A 27,029-nucleotide genomic window follows, 5' to 3' on the forward strand; every position below is an offset into this window, starting at 1 on the left:
TTTGATTCAAGTTGCAATTAGAGTCCTTTTGATTAACCATGACGTAATCAGAAATTTATTTCACGCGCTTTTATTTCACACTATGACGTCTATCACACGTTGTAAATATAACATGTAGGCATTTTAAGGTACTAATTATGTTTTTTCAGTTCTGCCATTGGAAACAGGATGGGTGGGAGTGGAAGTAATTGGGGTGTGATTGTTGACCAATTTCCAAATTTTTGTGACAGTACTGTATTGTTTTGCCCTTCAAATGTTTCTCCAATTCTGTTAATAGGCAGGAAATGGTACTAAAAAGGCGTCAGAGAATTTAAAGCTATTCAGTTCAAATGCTTCTCTTTCCGATAACTGTAAAGATGTTTAATGAACGCTTCACAGCTCGCATTATGCTGATCTGAAAATGTTCAAAGCTGTGTTGAGATTAAAAAAGCTCTGAAGGTAGGAAAATTAGGTGTTTTTGGGATGACCAAAGCTTGAGACGCTCTTGAATCTCCCGATAGAATTCAGTTCACCTCTCTCAAATAAATTCTCAAAATGCCTCAAATCTCACTAAATTGTCCTAAATATTAACTAAGCAGAACTTACTATACACCCATTATCTCAGGTATTTTATTAAAGTACAAAATCTTAACCGATTTGGGACGCGTAGTGTCTTTGCAAAAGCCGCAATTAAACAAAACTCTGCTATTTTGATAAAAGCCACATGTACATGATCTGAAAATCAATAATGGTAATACACTAAGAATCAGATAATTGGAGAAAAAAAAACAAATCACCCAGGTTGAGGTATGTGTTAATGATCAGACAGTGAACAAGCACGCAGGGGAGGGTGAAGTGCTTTTTCATTACAGGGACAAGGTTGCAGTTTTTCATTACGGTGAGAAAGACTGGATAAAGTGTGATCATGAATGAGTTAAGATCAGATCATGGATGAAAATTGCTTCTGATCATTAACGAGCAGAAAATCATCTAGCTGGCAAGGTAACCTAGTTGTTAAGGTAACTGGCAAATTTAAAAAAAACTACAAAGTGAACGAAAGTAATGCATAGTGGTTTATTCGAATGCATTTTTTAAGTTTGAGAGCTGCGAAGTAGAATGGCTGTACACGGAGTAGTTTTTAAGTAACGATTTAACTGAAATCAGATAATAATGGTCTTTAGATGTAATAAAGATCCTTTCATATTTGAACATCAATAAGACTATTCCTGAAAGCCTGTGCCTTACGTGACAGTTAATATTTTTTTTCAACATAGTCCATAGTCCATCTAAGAAAATAATAGAGTTCATTCATAAAAGTTCTCTTCATTAAATTGCTCTTTTATTTACCTCAACGAAATGCTCTTCAATAAATAAAGTAAAGACATTCCAACCGAGAAACATAGTATTTAAAATCAATTTTTGTTTAGAATGCTTGTCTTTTTTCAAAAAAAATTGATGGATCGGACATCATGTTAAAGCAAGATCAACTAGAGTTTTTGAAGGCTAATTAGCATACTGCGTGGTCGGTAACACGCGTCAAAGAATCTGAGAAAATTGATTTTCAATTAAATTTTGAATCAAAAATATACAAAAATTGAATTAATTTTAGAGTGCTTATCTATGCGAAAATGGCTCCTTTTTTCTGCTCTTGTGTAGTTTTTTGAGTGGGTCTAGATAATCAAATTTGTAATTTGTATCTAGGGAGCTAATAAGGAAGCTATCTAAGGCTTTCAGTTGATACAAAATGTTTTTTTTGGTAGTGTAACTCGATAGGTATCCAAAGTTTAACATATGTTATTTATATATATTAGTATATATATATATATATATATATATATATATATATATATATATATATATATATATATATATATATATATAGTATTCAGTGCTAATGTCTAGACTTTTGTTTTAGTGTCATTAATGACATGGATATGTACAATTGGCTTCCTAAGCAGTTTTAATTTAAACTTTTTACCATTTTTTATTTGAATGCTTACGGTTATAATGTCTTACTTTCCGAAAAAAAGTTTTCTTTTCGATATGCCACTTTTAATCTTACTTCTGCAACCTTTTAGAGTAATATAATAGAGAGTAAATAATAAAAGAGAAATACAGATTGAGTTTGCATTCATTTATTTATGTGAATGGTAATGCAGTCTTATTTTTAATATAAATTTACCGATTTTTTTGGGTTGATACTACGAGTTTTCATAATCTAATTATTTATTTTTTGACATTTTCCAATTTCCGTGTTTTTTTTGTTGTTTCCGATCGCAATTTCAATGAAATAAAAAATATAAGTTGCATATCAAATTAATGTTGTTGAAATAAGGCGCAATTAATTATTTTCAGTAATTTTAGTGAAAGATTTTGATGTTATAGGATTCCACACAGTTTCCTCACATTGAAATATATTTTTTTTTATTTTTGTCTGTATTTGAAGTTGCATGAGATTCTGGATGATGAAAAATTTTGATGGTTTTGTTTGAAGTAATAAATTAAGCCGTTGAATGGGTTCAGTTGATAGCTAGTTGCTTTCATAAACTTGAATTCAATTGTTTTCCAGAAGTGTAGACGTAATTTCTAACTTTATTTTTTTTTTGTTTTCTACTTGTCTTCTTGTTAATTATTCTCATAAGGACAGGTCCCAAATCCTTTTTGGTGAATTTCATGTCATTTGGTTGAGTTTTTAAATTTGTTGCTATTTTGAATTTTTCAGTAAGTTTTTTCAAATAAATTTAAAGACATTGAGTTCGTGTCGTTAGTAATGCTTGTTGTTTTTGATATTGCTGTGTCTTATCTCTTATGCTCCCTAATGACAGTTATCTTTTTTTTTTTCATTTGTATAGTGGTTAGAGCTGAAGCGATTTTTTAAATGGATAAATCAATTATTTTCGAACAAAAATCGGTTTTTTGGAAGTTTAATTTACACCTTGAAAATTTACTACATGCCTCTATCAAAAGCAACACTTAAGTGCGAATTCTGACTCCCTATGCATTGGAATGATGTACAATTTGTTTATCTGAGCAATAATTAATTTATTCTTCAAAAACTGTAAGAATTAGTTTTTGGAAAAATAATAGAAAACTTTAGCTACATTGCCAAAACCTGAAACCACTAAGTAAATTGATTGAATTGTACCCTGCTATATATTAGTTACTATGCGAAAAAAAGTTGCAAAGCTTGAAAAAGCCTCTGTTCGAATATAGAACAACCATCATCATAACATTATCATGTTTCCATTTTTTCCGTTTTAAAACTTGAATGAAAAATGAGAGTTGATTTCGAAACCATCGGGACGAAGGAATTGTTTTGTTAATGTTATTTTGGATTATATCTGTTGAGAACCTGAGTTACGAAAAAATTTCAATCACTCAATCTTTGAGAAATTTGTTGAATACATAGTTATCAAGACGGTCAAATACACAGTTCTTAGCCATTAAATTGACTATATGATTAATTTTGGTTTAAAAAATGAAGTTGAAGACCGCTTATAGCAGCATTTTTTTGACGACGCTTTGAGACAAATTTGCAAGATAAGATTCTCAAAGATAAAACAGGGAAAGGAACTTCTGACATCTCAAAATACTAATAGCAATCAGATCAAAAACAATTTTCCGCCTCTGCGTAACGTGGTCGGAAAGCTCACGTTCGTTTGAAATCAAAAATTCCGAGCGTAACAAAAGCTTAAAGGGATATTTATAAGCTGCCATAAACGAGGTGCTACAAACACAATTACAAACTTAATCAAAAGATATTTCATTGCGTCGGTGAAAATGCTTTCATAGAAATCACAAACGTGAGGTTTGGGAAATTTTCAGAGTATAGTTAAATATATCCCAATTTTACGTACAAAAAAACAATGGAGGAAAAAAACTTGGGAAGCATTTTGTTGACAGCTACGCAATGTAAATTGTTTCCTGTCCCTCTTAATGAGGGAAATTTGAGGTACTTGTCCGCCCGTTACTAGGCGTCAATTATTCCATGAGGACCATTTATTTATGGTTTCATTTAAAAGTCATCATCTTAGTGATAAAAAATGAACAGTTTAAATTTTGTAGATTCTCGTGAAATTTTACAACAAAAATAAAGCTCACAGTGAATATTATGATTTTAGTAATGTGCAATTTTTATTAATAATGTGCAATTGAACGTTCCAAACATCCTTATCTATAAAATCATTTTTTGCTACGTTGGGCTCACGTTGGAGAACATTAATTTGTTGGATCTTTTTTGTGCCAGTCCCCACAATTTGCACCCCCACTTACTCGTGTTTAAGCATACTGCTACATAAAAAATTAACTTAAATGTAAGTATACATAAAGCCGAATATTTCCCGTGCTCTGATAGATTGAAACTAAACTTATTACTTTAGTGGCATTTTTTGAGAAAAAATACCTACAAATCAGCTTAACGAAAGTCTATCCGTAGTCGCAACCTCTTCCCCCCGCCAGGGGGGTTGCGGCCACCGTGAAGCCGACTGGAGCGCAACCCGACCGCACACCATAGATAATAAAGCAACGACAACTAATTAATTGGCCATTTCTTACATTTGTTGTACTTTAATTTAAACCAATCAGATTATTCGGCCAATCAAATTGATTCATTCGGCTCTGATTTGCATTTTTTTCTCATTCGGTTTTGCGTCCGTTTGGCTCTAATTCCTAGCACCGTATAAAAGCAATATGCTTTTACTAAATACTAACACAGCAAAGGACAGAGGTAGAGCCGGTGGCCGCCGTATTGGCCGACAGGGCGCTTAGCCGACAACCAAAAAAAGAGAAATTTAACTGACAATTTAGGTAAAATGAGCAATTAAATTTATTCTAAAGCTGTGATTGGCCAATTTAAAACACTATTTCTAATGCGGACAAATATACCGCAGTTTTTTCATCAACTAGTGTAACGAAGATCTATCCCAGTAACAATTTTGTATTTTAACGCATCTGGCCATACCTCAGCTGCCCGTGGGACTTGATATCAATCTATCACAACCGAACTACTGATTTATGGACCAATTATGGAATTTTTTTAGCAACTATGATAAAATTGTCGGCTAAGTTTCTCATTTTTTCCTTGTCGGCTAAACGCCCAGTCGGCCAATTTTCCTAGCACCGGTAGAGCCAAGCAGGCGCAGAGTTGAATGCCGTAAAATAAGATTAAGAGCCGATAATTCCCGTGCTCCGATTGGTCGATCTTTTTCTCATTATTTTAACGGCAATTTTCTGTGATTTTTTTAAATTTAAAATCAATAACGTAACGAAGGTCTATCCGTGTATCCGTGGTCGCAATTCTTTCTCCTCGTCATGAGGTTTGTGGCAGCAGAGAGGCTGAGTGGAGCGCAGCCGCACCGCTCGCCATAGATAATCAAGGAATTACGACTTATTTAATTCGCCATATATTACGTTTGCTGTACTTTAAAATAAACAAAGAGATTGTTTGGCCAATCAAACTTACAGTTTTGATTTGCATTTTTTGTATACAGCTCTGCGCCAATTCCGCTCTAACGCCTAGGTCCTAACATAGTGAATGTTTCAAATTAACGCATATAGAAACAACGTTTCACACAAAATCCTAGCTAAACTGAAAATTTCATTTTACACAGGTACTCGGTTATTGATGAAAAATTGTTTGACGTTGGTGCAGAGGAAAAACTCTAACTTAGTGGTATGGAGATATATCGGCAATATGAAGCTCGTGGGTTCTAACAGAATAGATCCAATTTATTTAAGGCGAATTTTGTGATAAAATTGTCGGCTAAATTTCTCATTTTTCTTTGTCGGCAAAATGCCCTGTCGGCCAATTTTCATAGCACCGGTAGAACCAAGCAGGCGCAGAGTTGAATGCCGTAAAATAAGATTGAGAGCCGAATAATTCCCTTGCTCCGATTGTTCGATCCTTTTCTCATTACTTTACAGGCAACTTTCTGTGATTTTTTTAAAATAAATAACGTACCGAAGGTCTATCCGTGTATCCGTGGTCGCAGTTTTTTCTCCTCGTCATGAGGGTTGTGGCAGCAGTGAGGCTGAGTGGAGCGCAGTCGCATCGCTCGCCATAGATATTCAAGGAATTACGACTTATTTAATTCGCCATATATTACGTTTGCTGTACTTCAAAATAAACAAAGAGATTGTTTGGTCAATCAAACTTACAGTTTTGATTTGCATTTTTTGTATACGACTCTGCGCCCATTCCGCTCTAACGCCTAGCTCCTAACATAGTGAATGTTTCAAATTAACGCATATAGAAACAACGTTTCACCCAAAATCTTAGCCAAACTGAAAATTTCAATTTACACAGGTACTCGGTTATTGATGAAAAATAGTTTGACGTTGGTGCAGAGGAAAAACTCGAACTTAGTGATGGAGATATATCGGCAATATGAAGCTCGTGGGTACTAACAGAAAAGATCCAATTTATTTAAGGCGAATGTTAAAATTTGAGCATTCCGCAAATAACATTTGAGTACACGCGTCAAACCTAATTGTTTTTATTAGATAAAAGAAGATTACCTATTTATGCCTACTTTTATAAAACAATAAACTAGGCAACAATAACTTTTGAAAAGTTTATTAATTGCTGAAAATGTCAGTTTTTGCTTTGATTGGATTCAGTGAGTAGTAAACAAAAAACACCTTTTAGTGTCTGTTGGTTAATTTACAGTGTTTTTAGTTGCAATGAGACACTTGAGATCAAGGTACTAAAATAACATATAACAATCGAATCCAATTGCTAACCTGAGTAGCAATAGTACTACGATAAAAATTTCCATTTGCGCGATGGAAGAAACTTATGATTACTTTTTTGAATAAATTTTTAAAGGCTTTTGGCCAAAATGTCTCAGGAAAAACTTGAAATGAGCTATAGGAATTTTTTCGAGGACATTCCGAGAAAAAAAGTGTAGAAAACATATCACTAAGATTTGAATGGATGGAAAAATACTTTGTTAATCTTCGAACGCAAATTTAAGGTTTGAAACAAGCCTCCGAATGCAAACTTAAGGTTTGAGACACAAAGTAAATGAATTGTATGTTCGGGAGAGCATCTGAAGGCAGACAGAAGGTATATGAATGTTCCAAGAAATGCAGAAATCTGAGTATCTGTTTCAAATAAATGAACTTTAAAAAAAAATCGATTAGTCCGATTGAACTAAATAATTTGATATTACAAATTAGCTGGAGATTATTACTTGTGATCATAACTGGATTAAGAATGAAACGATTTATCTGAAAAGGTTGTGTTTCAGTCAAGTTTTTGTACATAAATCAGTTAAATGTTCGCTGTAAATCTTTTAGATAATATCTGCAAAAAAATTGGCCCATTATGCTTTAAATGAGACACTTGAGATCAAGGTACTACTAAAATAACCTATAACAATCCAATCCATTTGCTAACCTGAGTAACAATGGTACTACGATAAAAAAAATTTCCAATCGCGCGATGGAAGCAATTATGATTACTTTTTTGAATAAATTTTCAAAGGCTTTTGGCCAAATTGTCTCAGGAAAAACTTGAAATAAGCTTTAGGAATTTTTTCGAGGACATTCCGAGAAAAAAAGTGTAGAAAACATATCACTAAGATTTGAATGGATTGAAAAATAATTTGTTTATTTTCGAACGCAAATTTAAGGTTTGAAACAAGCCTCCGAATGCAAACTTAAGGTTGGAGACACAAAGTAAAAAGAATTGTATGTTCGGGCAGGCATCTGAAGGCAGACAGAAAGTATATGAATGCCCGAAGAAATGCAGAATTCTGAGTAACTGTTTCAAATAAATGAACTTTAAAAAAATCGATTAGTCCGATTGAACTATATAATTTGATATTACGAATTAGCTGGAGATTAATACTTGTGATCATAACTGGATTAAGAATGAAACGATTTATCTGAAAAGGTTGTGTTTCAGTCAAGTTTTTGTATATAAATCAGTGCAATGTTAGCTGTAAATCTTTTAGGTAATATCTACAAAAAATGGCCCATTATGCTTTAAATGTTGGAAAAATTCAATGATAATTTTTTTTTAAAATTTAATTTAAAGCCTAATTATTTTGTTGGATATAATTCCTCTAAAAACAAATCTCGCTTTTTGCATTAGACACAATGTTCTGACACGCTTAAACCTAAACTCATCCCTGTAGAAAATTGTTGCTGACTCCCCCCACTCTAATTCAAAAGAAAATAACAAACAAGTACAATTTAGTTCACTTAAGATCTTGTAAATCTTTAGTTCTCATTCGAACACTTTAGATATGTTAAATTAAAAAGAACCACATTCCACAGCAAATTTAGTGGACCGGGTGAGAAAATTTCAAAGTAATTACGAAAAACTGCTTTGAGGCATCTTGAGTAATTAGTTTGATTAAAAGAAAACAGTACAACAGTTCAAAAATTTGTTGCCCAAAATTCACGCTTGATGTACCGTTATAATGACTTCATTAGTATAATTGCGAATTTCGAAGCGTGATTAAACAGTATATTTTGAATGAAAGCTTTTCATGTAAAAACAATACAAATTTTGATCAAACGTTAATCTGAATCCATATTTGACAGGTCCATCAATTCTGACAATGTCTAGGTACAGCTGATCAAAGAGAAGAAATCATGATGACGCAAACATGAAATAATTTATATAGACGTGACGCAAAATAGTGTCTGTAAATTTCTCTTGTTAAATTTTTAACTCACATTTTTATTGTAATCTGCACTGTGCAACTTAGGGGTATTTCTCATTATAGCCCCCCCCCCCCCCTCCCCCATCAAAGTATAGCCCCATAGTGATATAATTACGATTATTGGGGGGGGGGGGGGGGATCGCGTTTCGCGTTATACTATAATGCCTACTCATAGGGGCTCTCTTAGGCCCCTAAGTGGCTTCCTCGGCCCAGAAACGCCATAGAGTTTAGCAGTCTTGTTAATTTTTTAAACACTATTAATGAATGCTTCTTTTCGGACGCTTCTGAACCAATTCCAAGCCGAACATGCACAGGGAGGGCCTCGAAGCTATTTATTAAACCTTTGTCCAGCCGATCAGAAATTACACGAAACTGAAATTAACCCAGTAGGCTACAAAAATGTATACAATTTATCTTTTGAAAAGTTTTTCACAAATTTCATCGAATCATGCGTACTTGATCGTGGTGACGTCACCGAGACCCCCTTTTCAATAAGAAATGGCGATTATATTTTATTTGCTTGAGTTAGCTTTTTCCTGAGTGACGATTTGCACATTACCCATTGGTTTTTCCATGTGGGAGTACCTGAGTACCTCTAAATATTTTTTTAACGAATTGTTATACAATTCTGTGTCTTGCGTTCAATTCTTGTGGTAAGCTGTAAAGAAAAATAGCTGTCCTGTAAATATTTAGCGTACTTTCATAATTTACGTTTACTGGAATGTTAAATATAAGATGTGCCATGCAACTGCAATAACAGGAGAGTTCGTTCAAGCGTGGGCGCAGCACCAAAATTTCCAGCAGACGTTTCAAATTTGTGAAGAAACTCAACTTTTTTAGAGATAATTCAACAATGTTAAGCAAAGCTTAATTCCAGGAGTTGCGAAAATAACTGTGCGATTTTTTTCCTACAAAAATATCAGCTGAGGAAAAAATTGCCTCGCCTATTCCTCATTTTGAAAAATGTTTGATACATTAAATCACTCTGAAAATAGCAGATCATTATTTTCTCATTTACAGTCTAAAATTGCAACAAAAGAAAATATAGTCATTACTTTAATTACCCCCACTCGAACTGAGTGGGTGGGAAACGTATTGATGTTCAAGGTGGCTTCATTTATAAGGTCAAGCTCAACATTTTTTTAAATTTATCCTAACTCCGTTATTCTATCTCTTCCTTTTTGCTTCTGCATGTAAATGAGAGTAGTACCCTAGTCTAGACTTGGAACTATGAAAAGACTTACTAATTCCAGGTGGATAAACATTGAATTACATTGGGCGGTCGAGGACCCTAGTTAAAGTCGAGGCTAATTCTTTTCATAAGTCCAGCCAAATTCAATTTCATGGGTCGGGTAGAACTCTTTTCATAGGAATTATGGGTCAAGTAGGGTCTTTTCATTTTTGCTGCTTCTCTACATACAGAAGCAGCACCGATGCAAGATTAAACAGCATTGCACCAGAGCAGTCCAACTTAAAAAACAATTGGAATACTGCCAAAAAACTATAGAATTTTTACGATTCTTCAGATTAAAAAGTTATCGAAGCTGGGCAACATTGCCAAAATAGTTGACTGAATAAACTAAGTAGTTAGTTCAATTGTAGTGGCTTCTCCCCATTAGCCATGATCAAAATGTGGCGTTATTTATTCCCCCCTTCAAAGTTTACAAAAGCGGTGCTGACTTTTGATAGATTGTCTGTTCGTCTAACTCTCAAAAGATGAGGGAGTATAAATGCTGAATAAGTTAGAAGCAATAGTTAGCAAAAAAGATTGCACGTAAAAAATTGATTGTTCCACATCACGTTTTATTGTTCGGGGGTAATTATTTCTCCATTACCCCCGAACTCTTACATCGTTTTACCCCCCTTGACAGACCAAAAAGATGTAAGAGTGGGGGGGTTAATTTGTCTTTTACCCCCTCACTCTTACACAATTTTGCCCCCGTTGGAAGCCCAATGCATCCCAAAAAGATGTAAGAGTTTTGAGCTGCATTTTCCTAAAAAATCCTCCCATTGCAGCCCCACTCTTACGTCATTTTGGGCGGAAAAATTTAACCCGGGTTGTTGACATGTTCCAGTGGATATTTCTCGAAAGAAGTTTTTTGTAAACTGCTCTCTTTGTTTTCTTTGAATAAAAATTTTTACAATTTTTTGCTGAGGCAGTCTTTGTTGAAATTACTTTCATCTTTATTGATAAATCCTTTTCCAACTCAAGTTTCACAGGAAAATTGTTTTTGTATCGAAGTAATCTTTTGTTTTCTTTTCGGTTGTTTTCTTTTTTGACATTTGCAGGCCATAAAAACGGCTTTTCCAATGAGTAGAGTGATAAATGTTTTCAAATCAATTTACATGCATTACACTCATTCTGATCTGGTTTCTGACTGGTTGTTTGTGACGTAATAACTACTCTCCCTAACTTTGCCGATCCATTGTCTTCCATATTGTTTTCAAATTGATTGTTTGCTCACTGCTTGTTATCTATTTACCTAACTTTGCTTGAAGGTTGAAAGACAAGGCCACAAAGGTACGACTACTATATAGAATTGACGTGATTTTTTTTATTTTACCATGCTTTCTCCTTGGCCCAATGGCGACTAATGAAGTATGTAAATATATGATGATTCGCAATATACGATGATTGTCTTCAGAAAAAATTATTCCAAATTATAATTCAGTCGTGCAATTTCAATTTTGGTTTATACAGCAGTATTCAGTATTCATAGTAGGCAGTTTTCAATCTAATCAAAAAGCACAAAATTCTATTACTTTCAGAAATTCTACCTTAGCCATAGTCAATGATTCGAACAAAGAAATTAGATTTCGAATTTGCTCATTTTGGTATAATAGAGTAATGAGCATTATCTACGCTTGCATTCTTTTTTTTTCCTCAGAGCCACTGTACTGCAGACAATACTGATGGCCAAAATCAAAGAAACAAACAATACTGCAACGGTGATAAGATAGAAGAGTAGCTCTCCCTTTGAAAGGGAGAGACAGAACCAACCAAGTGCTAAATAATACTAATAACTAACACACCAACACATACATTGTCTTGGTTAGACCCTGAAGGTACCCAAATTGTCACTTTTTATTACTTTTCCTTTAAACTGATGTGTGCCAGGATACAATAAAGGGGTACGCGTATGGCTACTGGTCTAATCTAATTTATCATTTAACACAACAAATCTATTCATCTGCTAATGGAATGTTCACACTTCCGAAAGGGCAGAATTAACTCTTTCTGTTAAGAGCCGTGGGCAACTTTTAAATTTTAAATACAAAATATGCCACATAGAGCAGGTGTGTGGTGGTGATGGTGGTAGTGGTGGTGGTGGTTGGGGGGGGGGGGGGAGGAGGAGGAGGAGGAGGAGGGGAGGAGGGGGGAGGAGGGGGGGGGGGGAGGAGGAGGGTGGAATGGGGGCATTAGCAAATTTTTGCAAGTTTTTTGGGGTTGATATTTTTTTGGAAAACTAAACCCAATTATGTCGGAAACTTCGATATACTACAGAACAGGAACTGGCCGTTTCCTTTTCCCGGATATTTTTCAGAATTTTATCAATATACTCTTCTCTGTCAACGTAACTTTGTTTTTTTTTCTCAGGCAAATGATCCATGAAGAGAAGGAAGATTTAACAATTTTGTAATAATTAGTTGACGCCGTTGTCATGTAGCTTCTCAAAACAGACTTACGAATGGGAAAAGGATGGATATGACATATTGAAACCTAAACGCTTGATTGGTTTCAGATCGAGTTAGAGAGAGTTGCAAAAACTGGCTTCCTTAGTTCTTTTTGTCTAGTTCTGTCTTTAAGGCTAATTAAAGGGCTCATTATAGAGCCATAACAGTCTTTTAGTCTCTTCAAAAATCTTTGAACCTGCTGTTTTCCGTATAAAGAGTTACTGCTTTTAAACTGAACAGTTGTAACAATTGACGTCAATGGTTTGAGCATTTTACCTAAATTACTTCAATTTTTAGTAACCAATTAGCTTCTTTCGCTATAATAGGCCATGATATTGTATCAAATAACAATGAGCGCAGTTAAGCGGGTAAAGATATACAACATTTTTTATTCTTTGGAGAGTTCGATTATGCAATTTGATGTACAGGTGATGGGGTATGGTCTTCTAGTGACAGATTGAAAAGCTAAACGATTCTTTTGTTCCGCTTCTAATTTTGCAAGACAAGTCAGATCAGCTATCATTTCTCAAATTGCACATTATTCGTGGTTTTTCTTTCTCAGGGGACATAACTGCATACATTTTGCTATATAAGGGTATCGGGTGTTTGTCTTTTGATGGTAATGACTACAATGTACACCTATGCAAAGTGAATATTTATGCTAATTGAAACATTACCACCACTCTGTAACCGGGTATGCCTCGGGCTATGAGTGTGCATTGCCATATATGCCCAATACATGCATGCACTAGAGGGAATGGTCGGGTGCGGGGAGTTTTGGCCGACTGTGCGTTTAGCCGACAAGGAAGCAGTAGCAAATGAAGCCGAAAAACTTCGTATTGATCGATAGAAAATTGGAAAATCAAAGTTTTTTTGATTAGTCAGAATTTCTAACATACTTTAATACAGTTCAGCAAACCCGTATTACTGTATACGATGTGAGACAAAAACATAGCTCCCCCTGCAAATAGCTCAACCCCTGAAATTTGGAATTAGGGCGCAACAATTAAATATTAGGCCGCTTGAGAGCCTCTATGATAAAAAACATTTACGTAGGATAACTTACCAGAATCTTGCCATATTTGAATCAAATTGCAACATTTTTGTAAGATATGAGCCATCTTATCTTTACCGAGGCATGGCCACAATCATTTCACTATCACTCAATGCTCAACACATTATCAGCGCAGTTAAGAAATTGTCGGCTCAATTTGTTTTTTGGTTATCGGCTAAACTCCCATTCGGTCAATTCATCAGTCGCCTAATGACTGCATTCTGAATAAGATGGCGGGCTGTGTCTTGAGGTGAAGACAAAAAGTGACATAACCTGTGTAACTTGAGAGGTACAGGAGAATGTATGTAATTAACAGGGTACACCAGTGCCCTAATTCAGACATTGCTCTTTCTCTCCCTTGACGCTTCGAGGCATCCTCGTTACATGCACTGATGGGGGTTAGGTTGCAGTGAGTTCAGGAAACAGAACGGAAATTGGGGCTCCAATTCGATTCGTGCCATGTTTAGACATCAAATTTGGTGATTTGGTGAAACAAATGTACCCGGAAACATCTCGGAAACGCTTCTTAGTAGTTGCGTAACAGCTTGTTTGACGAGAAGGAAAATGTTACCAAAGGATATTATGTAACAACGACAGTACAATACCATAAATGGTAAATTTATAATGGGGGATGATCGCCCTAGAAGAGACCGGTTGGTTGTATTGCAACATCTTGCAAGATTATTACAGACAATGGACAGCTTGGATGAATTTGCAATGTTACCATCGTCTTGCAAGATCTTGCAATATAAATCTCGTAGGATGTTTGTTGCAAGATTTTGAAAGAACTTGAAAGATCGACAGATCAGTTATTTTGCACATCGCGTTATTGGACTATCATTCATATAAATATCTTCGAAAAGCTCTATTTTTTATTAACTTGCTCTAAACCAGCAAATTTCAGCAATTATTATTGAGCTAAAACCAAAATTGAATGATGGCCTGTTTTTTCACCCCTATTCTTTTAACCCCCTATATTTTAACCACAATTTTTTAACCGTTATATCATTTAACCCCTCAGAAAACGCGATTCGATTTAAAATGATTGCGCCAATCAATGCCTCGGGTAGTTAACAGCAATTGGCTTGGCTGATGAAAAAATGGCAAAAAAATATGCGATTATAGATTGTTCTTTGCAACTCTTACGCTTTAATTTAAATAGGATTTTTACCACTCGCAGTAACGGTACGCTATACCGATATTACTAATATTACTTCGGGTCTTGAAATTTGATGCCAACTTGAAGTCGGTCTAACTTATCTACTTCATACAGGAGCTGAAGGCACCTTTGGTATTTGTCATGCTCTAGTGACCTCCACAGTCCAGACTCCTTAATTATGTACAACCATGAACTGAATCAGTAGACGTATACAAATTTGTCTGCGACTTAGACACTGTGTTGTATATACAATGCATCTGCTAAGACTGCTAATAATCATAATAAAAAAGTGTTTCCTGTAATCAAGAAATTTCTCAAGTAAGCAGCACTCATTTGCAAAATATACGTGAATGGCTGCACAGAGATAACTATTGGGCCATGGACCCCTTCTCAACTGTCTCAGAGGAAAAGAAAAAACAAGTTCATTTCTTATGACGATAGCTAAATATGCCCTTTTTTTAATTTCAATGTTGGTTTGTTATTATTTTGGAAAACGAAGCTTCAATTTTTAAAACTGCTTTGGTATGAATGGACTATATTAGCCAACTTCTTTATTTGATCTGGGCTGTCTTAACATGGTGTTTCACTCTAACTCACCATTCATCACTGTGTGCTTCATTCATCATTTTGATATCATAATTTATATCTTTTTATTATTGATTTTTATCTCAAATGTTTTCTCGCGTTCTCCATTTGAAAAGACTTTACGCACGGAAACATTTACTGATTCTTAACTCTCATTAACATGTTTTTGTTCAAGTTTACATGAATATTTACATGCAATATTCTGTGCAATCTACTTACATTGGGCACTTTGTTCATATTGAACTACTAAGAACTCTAACGAAAATCGCTCCTGTTTGTAAACGTTAGCAGATTCCGCAAAACGCAAATGTAAGAGGTGCTCACGAAAAAATGCAAGTGTAGTCACAATCCCCCATTCCCCCGCGCAGAGACCCTCGCAGACAACAAATTTCCGTTTTTTCCGTCAAGTAAACAATAATGAACTGCAGTTTAAGCTGTCCCTATATCAACAAAGAACTTCAATATTAGTCAGTTGATTTAAAATGCAATGTGACTGTGAGGTCAGAATATGTCATATAAAATTGTTCATTTGTTCGATATCCCATACCGGAAATTGGATGTAGTTAGAATCATCAAGAAACTTTTCATAAATTAGACGACTTTTGTTTCCTGTCAAACTGTACGAAACACTCGCTATTCTAACCATAAAACGTCACTTATCTTACCAGACTGTCTCTTTGCGGAACTCAAAAAGTCAATAAGTGAAAATTTATGTTATTTGCTCATCGTCTAGCACTCATTCAATAACGCATAAATGATTTATACTGTGAGTTTGGAAACCAATTTTCATAATGGCTTTTTATAAAGTCAGTTCTTCAAATTATAGATTTTTCGGCATGAGAATTGCATTCGTGCGCGACTACTTGTCTAGTTATTCACACCAGTTGCTAAAAAAAAACAATAAAATTAAGTTCAAGAAATTTTTAACAACCGTTCATAAAATGTCTTTAAAAAAGTACATTAAATTAATAACAACAAATGCAGAAACATTTTTTAGTAAACAATGTGGCTCTTACGAGTTTAGCAACGCAGAATCTTGCTTCATTTATAATTAAATGGGCCAAACTATTCAGAAAAATTAAAACAATTGAGATAAAAATCAATAATAAAAAGATATAAATTATGATGAAGCACACAGTGATGAATGGTGAGTAAGAGTGAAAGCGCATGTTAAGACAGCCCAGATCAAACAAAGAGGTTGGCTAGTATAGTCCATTCATACAAAAGCAGTTTTAAAAATTGAAGCTTCGTTTTTCAAAATAATAACAATCATGAGCAGAAAAAAGAAACATCGTGGATATTGGTGTCTAATTTTGAGTTTTTCTAAACATTTTTTCTAATAATTAGATTTTTCTTACAAAATGAAGTAAAAACATAAATTTACGTTTAGTTTTAGGTAGAAACCTGGCAGCGAACGAATAAAAATAAGAAATAAACTGACTAACCTGATTATATTTTTCATGAAACTGTTTTCGTTCAGCGAAACGCCTTACAACTAAATTAGTTGAAAAACTAACGAAGAACATCTTAAAAGGACTGGTGAAGAGTATCTTAAAATTGACGAGATTAAGACGAATGCCGGTTTAATTAGAAAATCTTGGTTCATAGACGATCATTGTTATCAGTTCAACCCATGCGATCACACTCGTTTCCTTCTTGGAAAAATTGTTTGAGGTAAAACTTCCTGTTCTGGGCTATCACATTTCACCCGCCACTGAGTTACAGCTAGTATGAGAATGCACTAAGTTTTGAGCTCCCCACTCATTGGGTGAGTCAAAAACTTATCAGTATAGATTGTCCCCGCTCAATCTATCAGAATAGATCGCCTGTTTTAAAAAAAAAACAATTTTTTGCTTGACACGATGTCGTGACATGTTCATTTCTAGTGATGAACTATTTACTTTGATTTTGCAATGCCCTAAAAAACATTAAAGAAGTTACCACTAGTCTGTGAACGAGTTCCAAGACCGCAAATATGAATAAAAATAATTTTGCATGTTCATCGAAAATCGTTTGAAAACTTTTTTTGTCAGGATCAATTTGTAGCACCGCTGTAAGTATAGAAATTATGTCGCAGATCGATTATTTGTGTTTCGCATTTGACGCAAATAGTCGTTGTTCATAGTGGCTGATTGCGAATATCAAATGAAAACACTTGATTTGAATTTGACAATAGAATATGTCCAAAAACGTGCAGAGAAGTATTTCAAACTTTTGAAAATTTTCAAAAAGTAAAACATTGAAAATGAGCGTTACTTCGAATCTTGGGGATTTTGTTCATCTTGGCCCGTTACCTATTAGTTTATCTATTAAGCACTAAGTTTTCTTCAACCATCATTTCGTTAAAAATTATTTGGTGAAAAGTGTTTCAAAAACAATGATATTAAAAAAATGGTAAAAGCGGCTGTCAGAACTAAAGTGCAGCATCGTTTTTAGGTACCCAAGTTTATGTCTCAGGGTGTTTTTTAGTCTGCATTTGATGCAAAAAATTATTGTTTACATTCGCTGACTGCGACTATAAAATGAAATAATTAGAATAAGTTTGAATTTGGCAAAATAGCTAATGTAAGAAAAAAAGTTCAAATTGTGTTCAATTTTTCAAAATTTTCAGAAGTCCGAGATCTCAATAATTTAAAAATTTTTGTGCAGCCAAATATTGAAAATGAGCGTTACTTCAATTCTTTATGCTTTGAGTCTTAAGTTTTTGTTTGAGTCGGCCCGTAACCTATTAATTTGCCTAACTAACTTTAATTAAGCACCAACATTACTTAAACCACAATTCGCTAAAACTTATTGATGAAGAGTATCATAAAAACAATTATATATTTTTCTAAAGATTTAGTAAAAATTGATTTTGTGGCGCTCTAGTGATTACTTCATTTCTAGTGATGAATTCGTTACTCTCATTTTGTATTGATCTAAACTGTTAAAGAGGTAACCAATAGCCTAGAAGTACGTTCCATAACATCAAATTTTTTTAAATCGAAATTCGTTTGGAAACTAATGCTGTCAGAACAAGTGTGCAGCAATGCTTTATGTACAAGTTTTGCCTCATATAGTTTATTTTTATTTTCCAATTGATGTAAATTTATTGTTGATAGTAGCTGACTGCGAATATAACATGAAACACTAAATTTGAGTTTGGCAAATAGAATATATCCAGAAAAGATACAGAATTCTTTGAATTTTCAAAAAATTTTGTGCAGCCGAATATTGAATATGAGAGTTAATTCGGTTCTTTATGATTTGGGTCTTGAAGATTTTGTTTAACCAGGCCCGTTACCTATTAAGATTTTGCTATGTTAGGGACCAGGATTCTTTTGTGCAGGAAAAATTTTGAAAGAAATTAGGATCTTTTCTGTATCCCCCTACCCCCGTACTTTATTACTTTATCCCCCCCGTTACATAGCACGTGTCATTACATAGCAAATCATTAGTAAAAATATGACACGTTCCTCTGCAAATATTATTCACCCGCTGGGGGGGGGGGGGGGGGTGGGGGGTACAAGAGGAAGTGGTCCACAAATTATGCTGATTCATTAGTTTATAGGTGTTCAGTGTATATCTGGTTAATCATAAACTGAATATCAAATGTTTTCTCCCGAGTGTCATTGCTTTTTTGCTTTAAAATTGGTGGATAATTTCTGTATTTGTATGAAGGATTTAGCCAAAATTGAATGGATTAACTTAATTAACTTCTAATTTACATCCCAAAGTGATAAAGCTAAAAGATTATCAGAGAAGAATTAATTAACAATGCACAAAAGTTATTGCGATATGCTTTTTTTCGGCCACTTCTATTTTTGGCCCAATGAAGATAAGTCAAGAGTGTTCAATTTGATCAGTCTAGACAGACAAAGAAGGCATCACTAGGATAGATCTGTCGGAAGCTTTGTTGATTTTTGATAGGTTCTGTCTGCTTTTTAAAGAGTTCTTCTTCCATTAGGAGACATAATCTTATTAAACTTATTATCGCCAGTCTATAATAACCAACTTTTAAAGAAATTGGATTGTTATAAGATCGATATCAATTAAAGTGTTGATTATTTCCAGTACAATATTAAATATCTAATTTGCATCGGAAGCGTAAATAAACAGCCACATCAATTCAAAGTCTCATCAATATTGGACAAAATTACAAGTTCTGGCTAGGTGTTGATCGATAATGCTCAGACATGACGAACAAAGTGATAGCAAACTTTAACCAAAAATTTTATTGTTTGAACCCTCAAAGATGTTTGTGGGCTAGGAGCTTGATGCTAGTTTTGCTTTTTTGAATAAGTTGCAACGGCTGCTCTCCCAATTGAGACTAGAAAAATTTTACATCGCTCAGTTAGTTTCACCGGTTTGAAATCCGTCCGGATATTACGTTCTTGCAGTTAAATTTGTGAACTGTATTATACGCTATATTGTAGATTACCATTGCATTACAATTTCATTTTACTTTTTCGAGTATTTGCTACTTCTGATCTTTTCAACGTCAAATTGGGACTGGCTTTACTACAGATCACACAATATGTGATCTCTTCGTGTATACCAGTTCAATCCAATAGGGAAACGAATCGAAGACAAAGATATATGTCTAAAACATGTTTCTGCAAAAAATGTTTGAACTTAATCGTGTGTTGCGTTTAGCTTTTTGCACTGACATGTCAAAAAACGAGAAACTGGGATTATCAACTATTCAATTGCAGCTCAAGCAAAATGTAGACACAGGCCACAGTAAAAGACAATGTACTCCTCAAGAATAATTTCCGTTAAAAAACAGTAACAATTTAGTGCTCAAAAATTCTGCATCAAGACGCACTGTATGTCACTTAAATCAGACAATATTTGAATTTTGTCTGACTTATATATGACACATCTCAACAGTTGATTTATTGAAGTTACTTAGAACGCCAGAAAACATCCTATTTCCTTGCAAAAATAACATCATGAATTGTTGTAAACTATGTCCAATATCCACCCAATGTTCCAAATCCACGTCAAGAATTTGGTGCTAAATTGACGTAATCATTTTTACTCTAACTTGCACCAACGTAGACCTGGAGTTGTTTGTTTAGAAACAGTGAAAAAATTAGTTAATAGCTGCATTCACATAAGTTCTTGCTGATTCGGTTAAAACTTGGCCGCCGAAGGTCACTAAAACAAAGTTTAAAAAGTTTAAAAAAGTTTAAAATTTTAAAAAATATTGATTTTTTGTCCTTTATGTAGCAGACAATCTTGCAAATCTATATACTATATATATATATATATATATATATATATATATATATATAACGAATATATTTATATCTATAAATTTATAAATGAATAAACATATATATATATATATATATATATATATATATATATATATATATATACGTATATGTCTATATATATATATATATATATATATATATATATATATATATATATATATTTATATATATATATATATATATATATATATATATATAGGCGCAGTTCATTGCAGTTATATCATTTTTCACATTAATGTTATAAAAGTGCTATTTGTCGAAATTTTATTGCTCGGAAAACACATTCGTAAGCTATCCGGTGGCAATAAAAAAACTTGACACAAATTTGGTAAAAAACAAAAAAAAATTCTTCTCTTTTTCCAATCCTGAGCTTTAAATTATTAAATTGTTCTATTTATTCCATATTAAACATCGCCAAATATTCTACTTGGAATTCAAGAAAAAGATAAATATTTATGAAAAACATTTCAGGACTTTTTTAGATGTCAAAAAACTTCTTTTTTGTCCCATTTTCAGAACTGCAGAAAGTTAGAATCATTTGTTTCAAGAAACTTCCTTTATGCTAAAAAATTGACTTTGAATATCACTAACTATATCTAAAATGTTTAAAGCAAATTTCATCTAATCTATTAAATTAATTAAAATTATGATGTCTCAAAGAAACTATTTGTTCTCAAATTTTTTTTGCAATAGGCTGCTTCCTTTTTTAATTTGCCACCGTGGCATCAAAATTTTAGTTTTTGAAAATATCATCCTCAAACTTCCACTTTTTAAATGTTTGAGTTATATATGTATAGTTTTTTAAAAGTAAAAAAGTGGCTTCCTACTTAAAATTATAGAAAATTTCATCGTATTGTTTTTGGTTTCCTTCTTTCTTTAAGAAATTTTCTTTCTATTATTTAGATGGCTCCCAGAGCAAGACATTTCTTTTTTTTTTGAATTTTAAAAACTGAAAAAATTGTTTGAAATTGATTCTTTTCAACAAACTCCCAACGTTGAGATCTGATTTTCCTAATTGTCTATTCGCGGTGTTTTAAATTTTATTATCATCATTTGACATCCGTACTCGTTTGAAAAACTAGCATTTGTTTACCTTCAAAATTACCCAACTGATTGTTGTCAAAAATATGAAAAAACTTTTTTAAGCTGTTGTATGAAAAGTTTTGTGGAATTGCCGAAATTCTACAATGCTGCAATTTTCCAATGTTAATATGAGTTTTTCTTACAATCGATGTTCTTCTGATTTCGTTTTCGTCTCTCTTCGATTAGTTTTTTTATCTATCAGGTAAAAATTTCTTTGTACTGATGTTGCAAGCAAATATTTTATTGTTGAAAAAATTTGAAATTCTATTAGATTTTTTCCCTTACAGTGGAATTCTCCTGTAAATTTTTTGTTGTATATAGCGCTCTGTATTTTTTTATCTGATGCATAAATTGTTATATTTAGAAGCTAGATTTTTTTTAACTTTGCGTGATTTTTTGATAATGATGAATTATGCTAAATATTTTTTCCTGTAATTTCAATAGTTGATTATAAATCATAGTATTATTCAGCACAAGATAAGGTGTCAGGGGTCATTTTATAATGGTTCCAGTGATCAGAGACCGCAAAACGAGCAGAAACGCAGCAAAATTTACAACCAGCGCATTTTTTAGTTTGAGATTTGTTCACTTCTTTTTGTGACGCGTATAAAGGAGTTTCATTTTCTTATAATTTTGACGGTTTGGAAGATTATGTTCAAACGCACAATGCCGAACCTCCTTCTTATCTTTCTGGCTTTTTGTGACTCTCAACATTTCCGTTTAAAACGCTCCAGACTTCAAAAAACTGTGATCTGAGACGATCATCAAGCACTCGACCCATAAAGTTATTTTTGAAGTAAGCAATGTTTAAGAGCTAAGGATTTCTACTATTGTTTCGCAAACTTCTGTCGATTTTTGTTGCAAAATTTAAAAAAATTTTGCAAGTTAAATTATTCAAAATTTTAAAGTCAGTGATGGCCGACGAAAACCATATGCAAAACGTTCTCACTTTTGATCAATTTTACGCCCTATTAAGTACAAATTTGACTCGAAGTATATTTGAAGTACGTAAGTGCGGTCTTGGTTTTGGTTAGATTTTTTATTATTGAGATTTGCCGAAGTGCTCGAGTTTGATTGTTCTTTCTTAACTTTTAACATGCCCAAATGTCAGTTTTGGGCCAACCATACTATTGAAAGTGGCGGTATGTACCTGTTGTTATTGACACGAAAAAAAGGACAACACTGAAAACGATTCTCAGATGAAAAAGCTTAAAGAAAAAAACTCTTCAAAGCTTTGATGTCGTGGATAGATCAGAACACGCTTTATAACTTTTTATTTATTTGTAGCTTCTATTATTTTCCGTTCTTACATACCTAAAAGTTCATAACAAAAACTGCTTTATCAATACGTCCTGAATCTCTCGCCAACATATTAACCTCAAGCTAATATAAGGATATATTTTCACTTTTGTAACATGAAAAGTACGTTTCAAATATGAAGCTCGAAGAGTAAGTATTTCTTTGTTTCAGGTGTCTGTGTTGGTGTCCTGTTTCTCCCTGTGTCTCCTGTCAATAGACAGGTGTGTCGCTCTCAGATACCCGCTAGAGTCCATCCGATACAGACAGCCCTCCACTGCAATATTCGCAAACATGACATGCTGGCTGGGTTAGTACACATCCCAATTATCTCCGTGTTTCCTCATCTAAAGTTTTTATTTCATTTCTAAAAGTTCTCTTTTTTTATAACTCTTTTATTTGTCATCTGTTATTTTTCATCTGTTGAAGAACAAATGATGAGGAAATGCTTATGAGTTATATATTATTTTCTAAGAAGTTGGCGCTTCGAGCGCTCTCGCAAAAAATTAGCATTCGTTTCTGATAAAAATTAATAACTTTAATAATTCAGAGTCTGAATCAGAAAATTTCTGAGCAAAATGTCACATGAACTGACTCTGAATCAGTAGTGAATTGTTTCAGTACTGAATTACTCTGGAAGTTAGGTACGGGTTTGATTATCTTTATATACTTTATTTTTGACTTTTGTGGGGTCGTCCTCTTTCAGTACAAGAGCCGTTGTGCTACTCGAAGTGATCCCCGACCGCTTCTTTAATGTACATATGTTTCTAACGTAATAAATGCATGTTCTCGGTAGAGAAACCCTACGATTATGTATTTCCCCCCAATTACTGATTCTTTTAGTTCATATCACAATCAGCACTTTATAAGCGAAGCCAAATGTTTACAAAATAAAGAAATTGTGTCCTCAAGATGCTTTGTTTATGCTTTATATGCTTTCCCGTGTCAGTCGGGTTCATGAACTTCGAAATTTTGCCCGGTGTGTAGTTTAAAGTTAAAATTTAAAGTTAATCTTAATCAACAATGTTTGTGAGGAGTTAAGCGTCCGGATTTTGCATGTACCAAGATAATCATCATTTTTAGAATTTTGCATGATAAACTTTATGTGCTCCTGCAAGTACGAAGGGGGTGTTACCAAAAATGTGGTTGTTATAGTTTCTATGCAAAAGAAGGATATCTAGCAAAAAAAGATGAAATTAAAACTATTGGTGATGCTTGGCAGTCGTCTGAAAAATCTAAAATTTCTGGATAATTTGCCAAAACGACATAAATTTCGAATTTAGTTTGTGTTGGCCCAGATTGAGTTCTAAAAATCATTTTTTTCGATAAGACAATGAAATTAAACCCTCCGAGGCTAACAATTTTTCTTCTACCGTTGTTATTATTTCGCATTAAAATTTATTGTTGATATAGCTATGTAGCTAAAAAATTGTATTCGTTACTTTTATACACACAATTCAGCAATTTATGGATAATTTTTTGCCTTTGTGTTTGCTTTTTTGTATTTTTGCGTAAAATTAGGCAATACAAATTTACAAAACGTTCGCATGATTGGCTAAATTGAAACAGAAATTTTTTCTAATAAGAAACTCCCAAAATATGCTAGACGTTAAAAAGTGCATTATTTCGCAAATGGCCTTTATTTGTGAACCATTTTTTTGTAACTACTTTTCGGGGAAAAATTGTTTCAAACCAGGACTTCCGAAATTATTTATTTCAAAACATTATTGATGTGCAAAATTCTTGAGTCATGATATACGTAAATAGTCATGTGCCGTTATTGAGCCAAGCGTCTTTAAGACAATAAGTTACCAATTAGCTTTTCTTTCATTTCTGTCAAAAGGGCACGCTTTTGAAGTAGATTGAGGGAAAGAATGACATATATATATATATATATATATATATATATATATATATATATGTATATATATATATATATATGTTATATATATACATATATATATATATATATATATATATATATATATAAATATATATGTATATATATATATATATATATATACTTAATGAAAACGCCCAAGCAGTGCACTATCGTCCAAGCAGTGCACTATCGTCTCGGCCTCATGAGATAATTGAAAAAAATTTGAGCAGTAAAAAAGAAAAATTTAAAACAAAATTGAGCGAGTAATTAACACAAAATTGATCAAAATGCTACTAATTGTTTTGCTTTGCCTCTTTTGGTTAATGCTAAGCTAATGATGAAACGGTTTGATAGAATTGAAAAACTACTAACTGCTTTATTTCTGTTACAGCGTCTGATTTCCTTTCCAATGACGATTTTCATTAAATTAATTATTTATTTGTATGTTAAGGTCGTATCAGATGCATTTTACAGGCCCACTTTGAAAAACATCTGTCTGACAGAAGAAAACAGTTTAGATGATCAGCTTTTAATATATATACATATATATATATATATATATATATATATATATATATATATACATATATATATATATATATATATATATATATATATATATAAATATATATATTCATTGAAGTTTTCCTTTGAAATTAAACAAAAATTGCTTTTATCCAATGTTAAAATTACTGCAGTAATAGAAAATGAAATAAAGATAGCTTTTTCGTTTTCATAAATAATGCAATTTGTATGTATAATTAGTTTTGACTTCAAACTTTTAATCTCAAAAAACAGGATCATTCCTTGTTTTGTTGTCGAATTTTCTATCACTTTCACTTCATATGAAACTTAAGACACCGAAATAAAACCACAACCAAATTTTTGTACCTAGAATTTTGAATTCTTAGAAGAAAAAGTATAGAAAACAGACGTCTGATCAATGTAATTCCAGTCTTTTTTGATAACTATTGATTGTTTGAATTTGACTGATTAAATTAGTATTTTCCTGATGTATAGCTACACAGCAACTCCTAAGAGAGGTCAGTTGAAAGAAAAGGTTGTAAATGATAGCTATGATGTTAATTCACGGATTTTCAATGCGGAGTTATTTGCAGTTGAATCCTTTTTAATAATCTCATAGTTCAGAATAAATGTTCTTTGTGAGAAAGTTTAGTTCACAAAATGAATCACGCAAGCTAAGTTTATACCCGATTTAGCTTGCGTGATTGAATGACTGATCAACTTTTCTCACAAAGAACAATTATTCTGAACTTCGAAACTAATAACAAGGATTCAACTGCAATTTAGTCAGCATTGAAAATCAAGGTAATCGCATCAAGGCTAGCATTTGCAATGAATTTTGACTGCGGAGCATTATCAGAAACGCTTTTTTTAAATCTGTAATATTCTCTTTCCGATAAGGAACTCATTTCTGCGATCAAATCGGTGATGCGCTAACCTTCAAAAGCGTGAACAACTTTCAACTTAGAGGCCTACAAATAGAAGTTAAATGCATTATAACTTCCAGAACAAAAAATGCAGGAATTACGTGATCATAGAATTGTGAAAATGATTTTTCATCATTTCTTTTTGCACATTTTATAACCTTAACAATGTAGGAGGTTGCTTCTTTTAAAACACCGCATCTAACATTGAAACTTTATCCAAATTCAGCACAAAGCACTGAAAAAAAAATAAAATTCTGTACTGATTACATCAATTTTCGCTCATCTGAGCTTGTTTGTTGCTTTTGTGGGTTCTAACATTATACCCGGGATATGAGTTCCACAATTTCCTCTCCATTTCACCACCACAAGTACCAAATGAAATAGGTTAGAAGTAAAAAAAATGACAGGAAACCTGAATTGGCTGACATTTTAATTGTTCGTTTTCATTTAAGATTGCGTATTCTTTGAATGAAACAGGAATATGAGGAAATGGGCAATTATTTTGCATCCTTTTAATTGATTCTAACTGATTCTATCTATTTAGGAAAACATAAATAGTTGATCGCGCTAACACCAAATACGTCACGCAGAGTATTCGTTGTCATTACCCGTCAAACACGAAATAAGTTCTTGAGATCAAAAAGTGAACCTTTGTTTTTCATTATCGAATTTCTAAGAGACAGAAACAAGTAAACTTAATTATTCAATCCCACGAAGAATTGTAACCAGATTAATTTTATGGTGACTACAAAAAAAGTAATCTGCAATTATTGGACTAGAAAGGAACGGCGAATCAGACAAAAAGCGGCATCCTCTTATTAATAAAATCTCTTCTATCAAATTTTGATCTTGTTTCCTGTTTTCAATAAATTTTGAAGTGAAATAAGGCCACTCGTATGCTTTTTATGTAGTTTTCGTCGATTTTT

The 27,029-nt window shown here is 33.1% G+C and overlaps 1 protein-coding gene across 1 annotated transcript in view; it reads left to right on the forward strand.

Moving 5' to 3' along the window:
* Nucleotides 1-27,029, forward strand: part of LOC142346248 (G-protein coupled receptor 54-like) — a 71,805-nt gene that overhangs the window by 33,732 nt on the left and 11,044 nt on the right. The window contains exon 3 of the mRNA XM_075398763.1: nt 22,945-23,080. Within this exon, the coding sequence (XP_075254878.1) occupies nt 22,945-23,080 (136 nt within the window). The remainder of the gene's footprint in view (nt 1-22,944; nt 23,081-27,029) is intronic.

The sequence above is a fragment of the Convolutriloba macropyga genome, chromosome 9, assembly GCF_964194025.1.
Source record: "Convolutriloba macropyga chromosome 9, txConMacr16.3, whole genome shotgun sequence".
Lineage (NCBI taxonomy): Eukaryota > Metazoa > Xenacoelomorpha > Acoela > Convolutidae > Convolutriloba > Convolutriloba macropyga.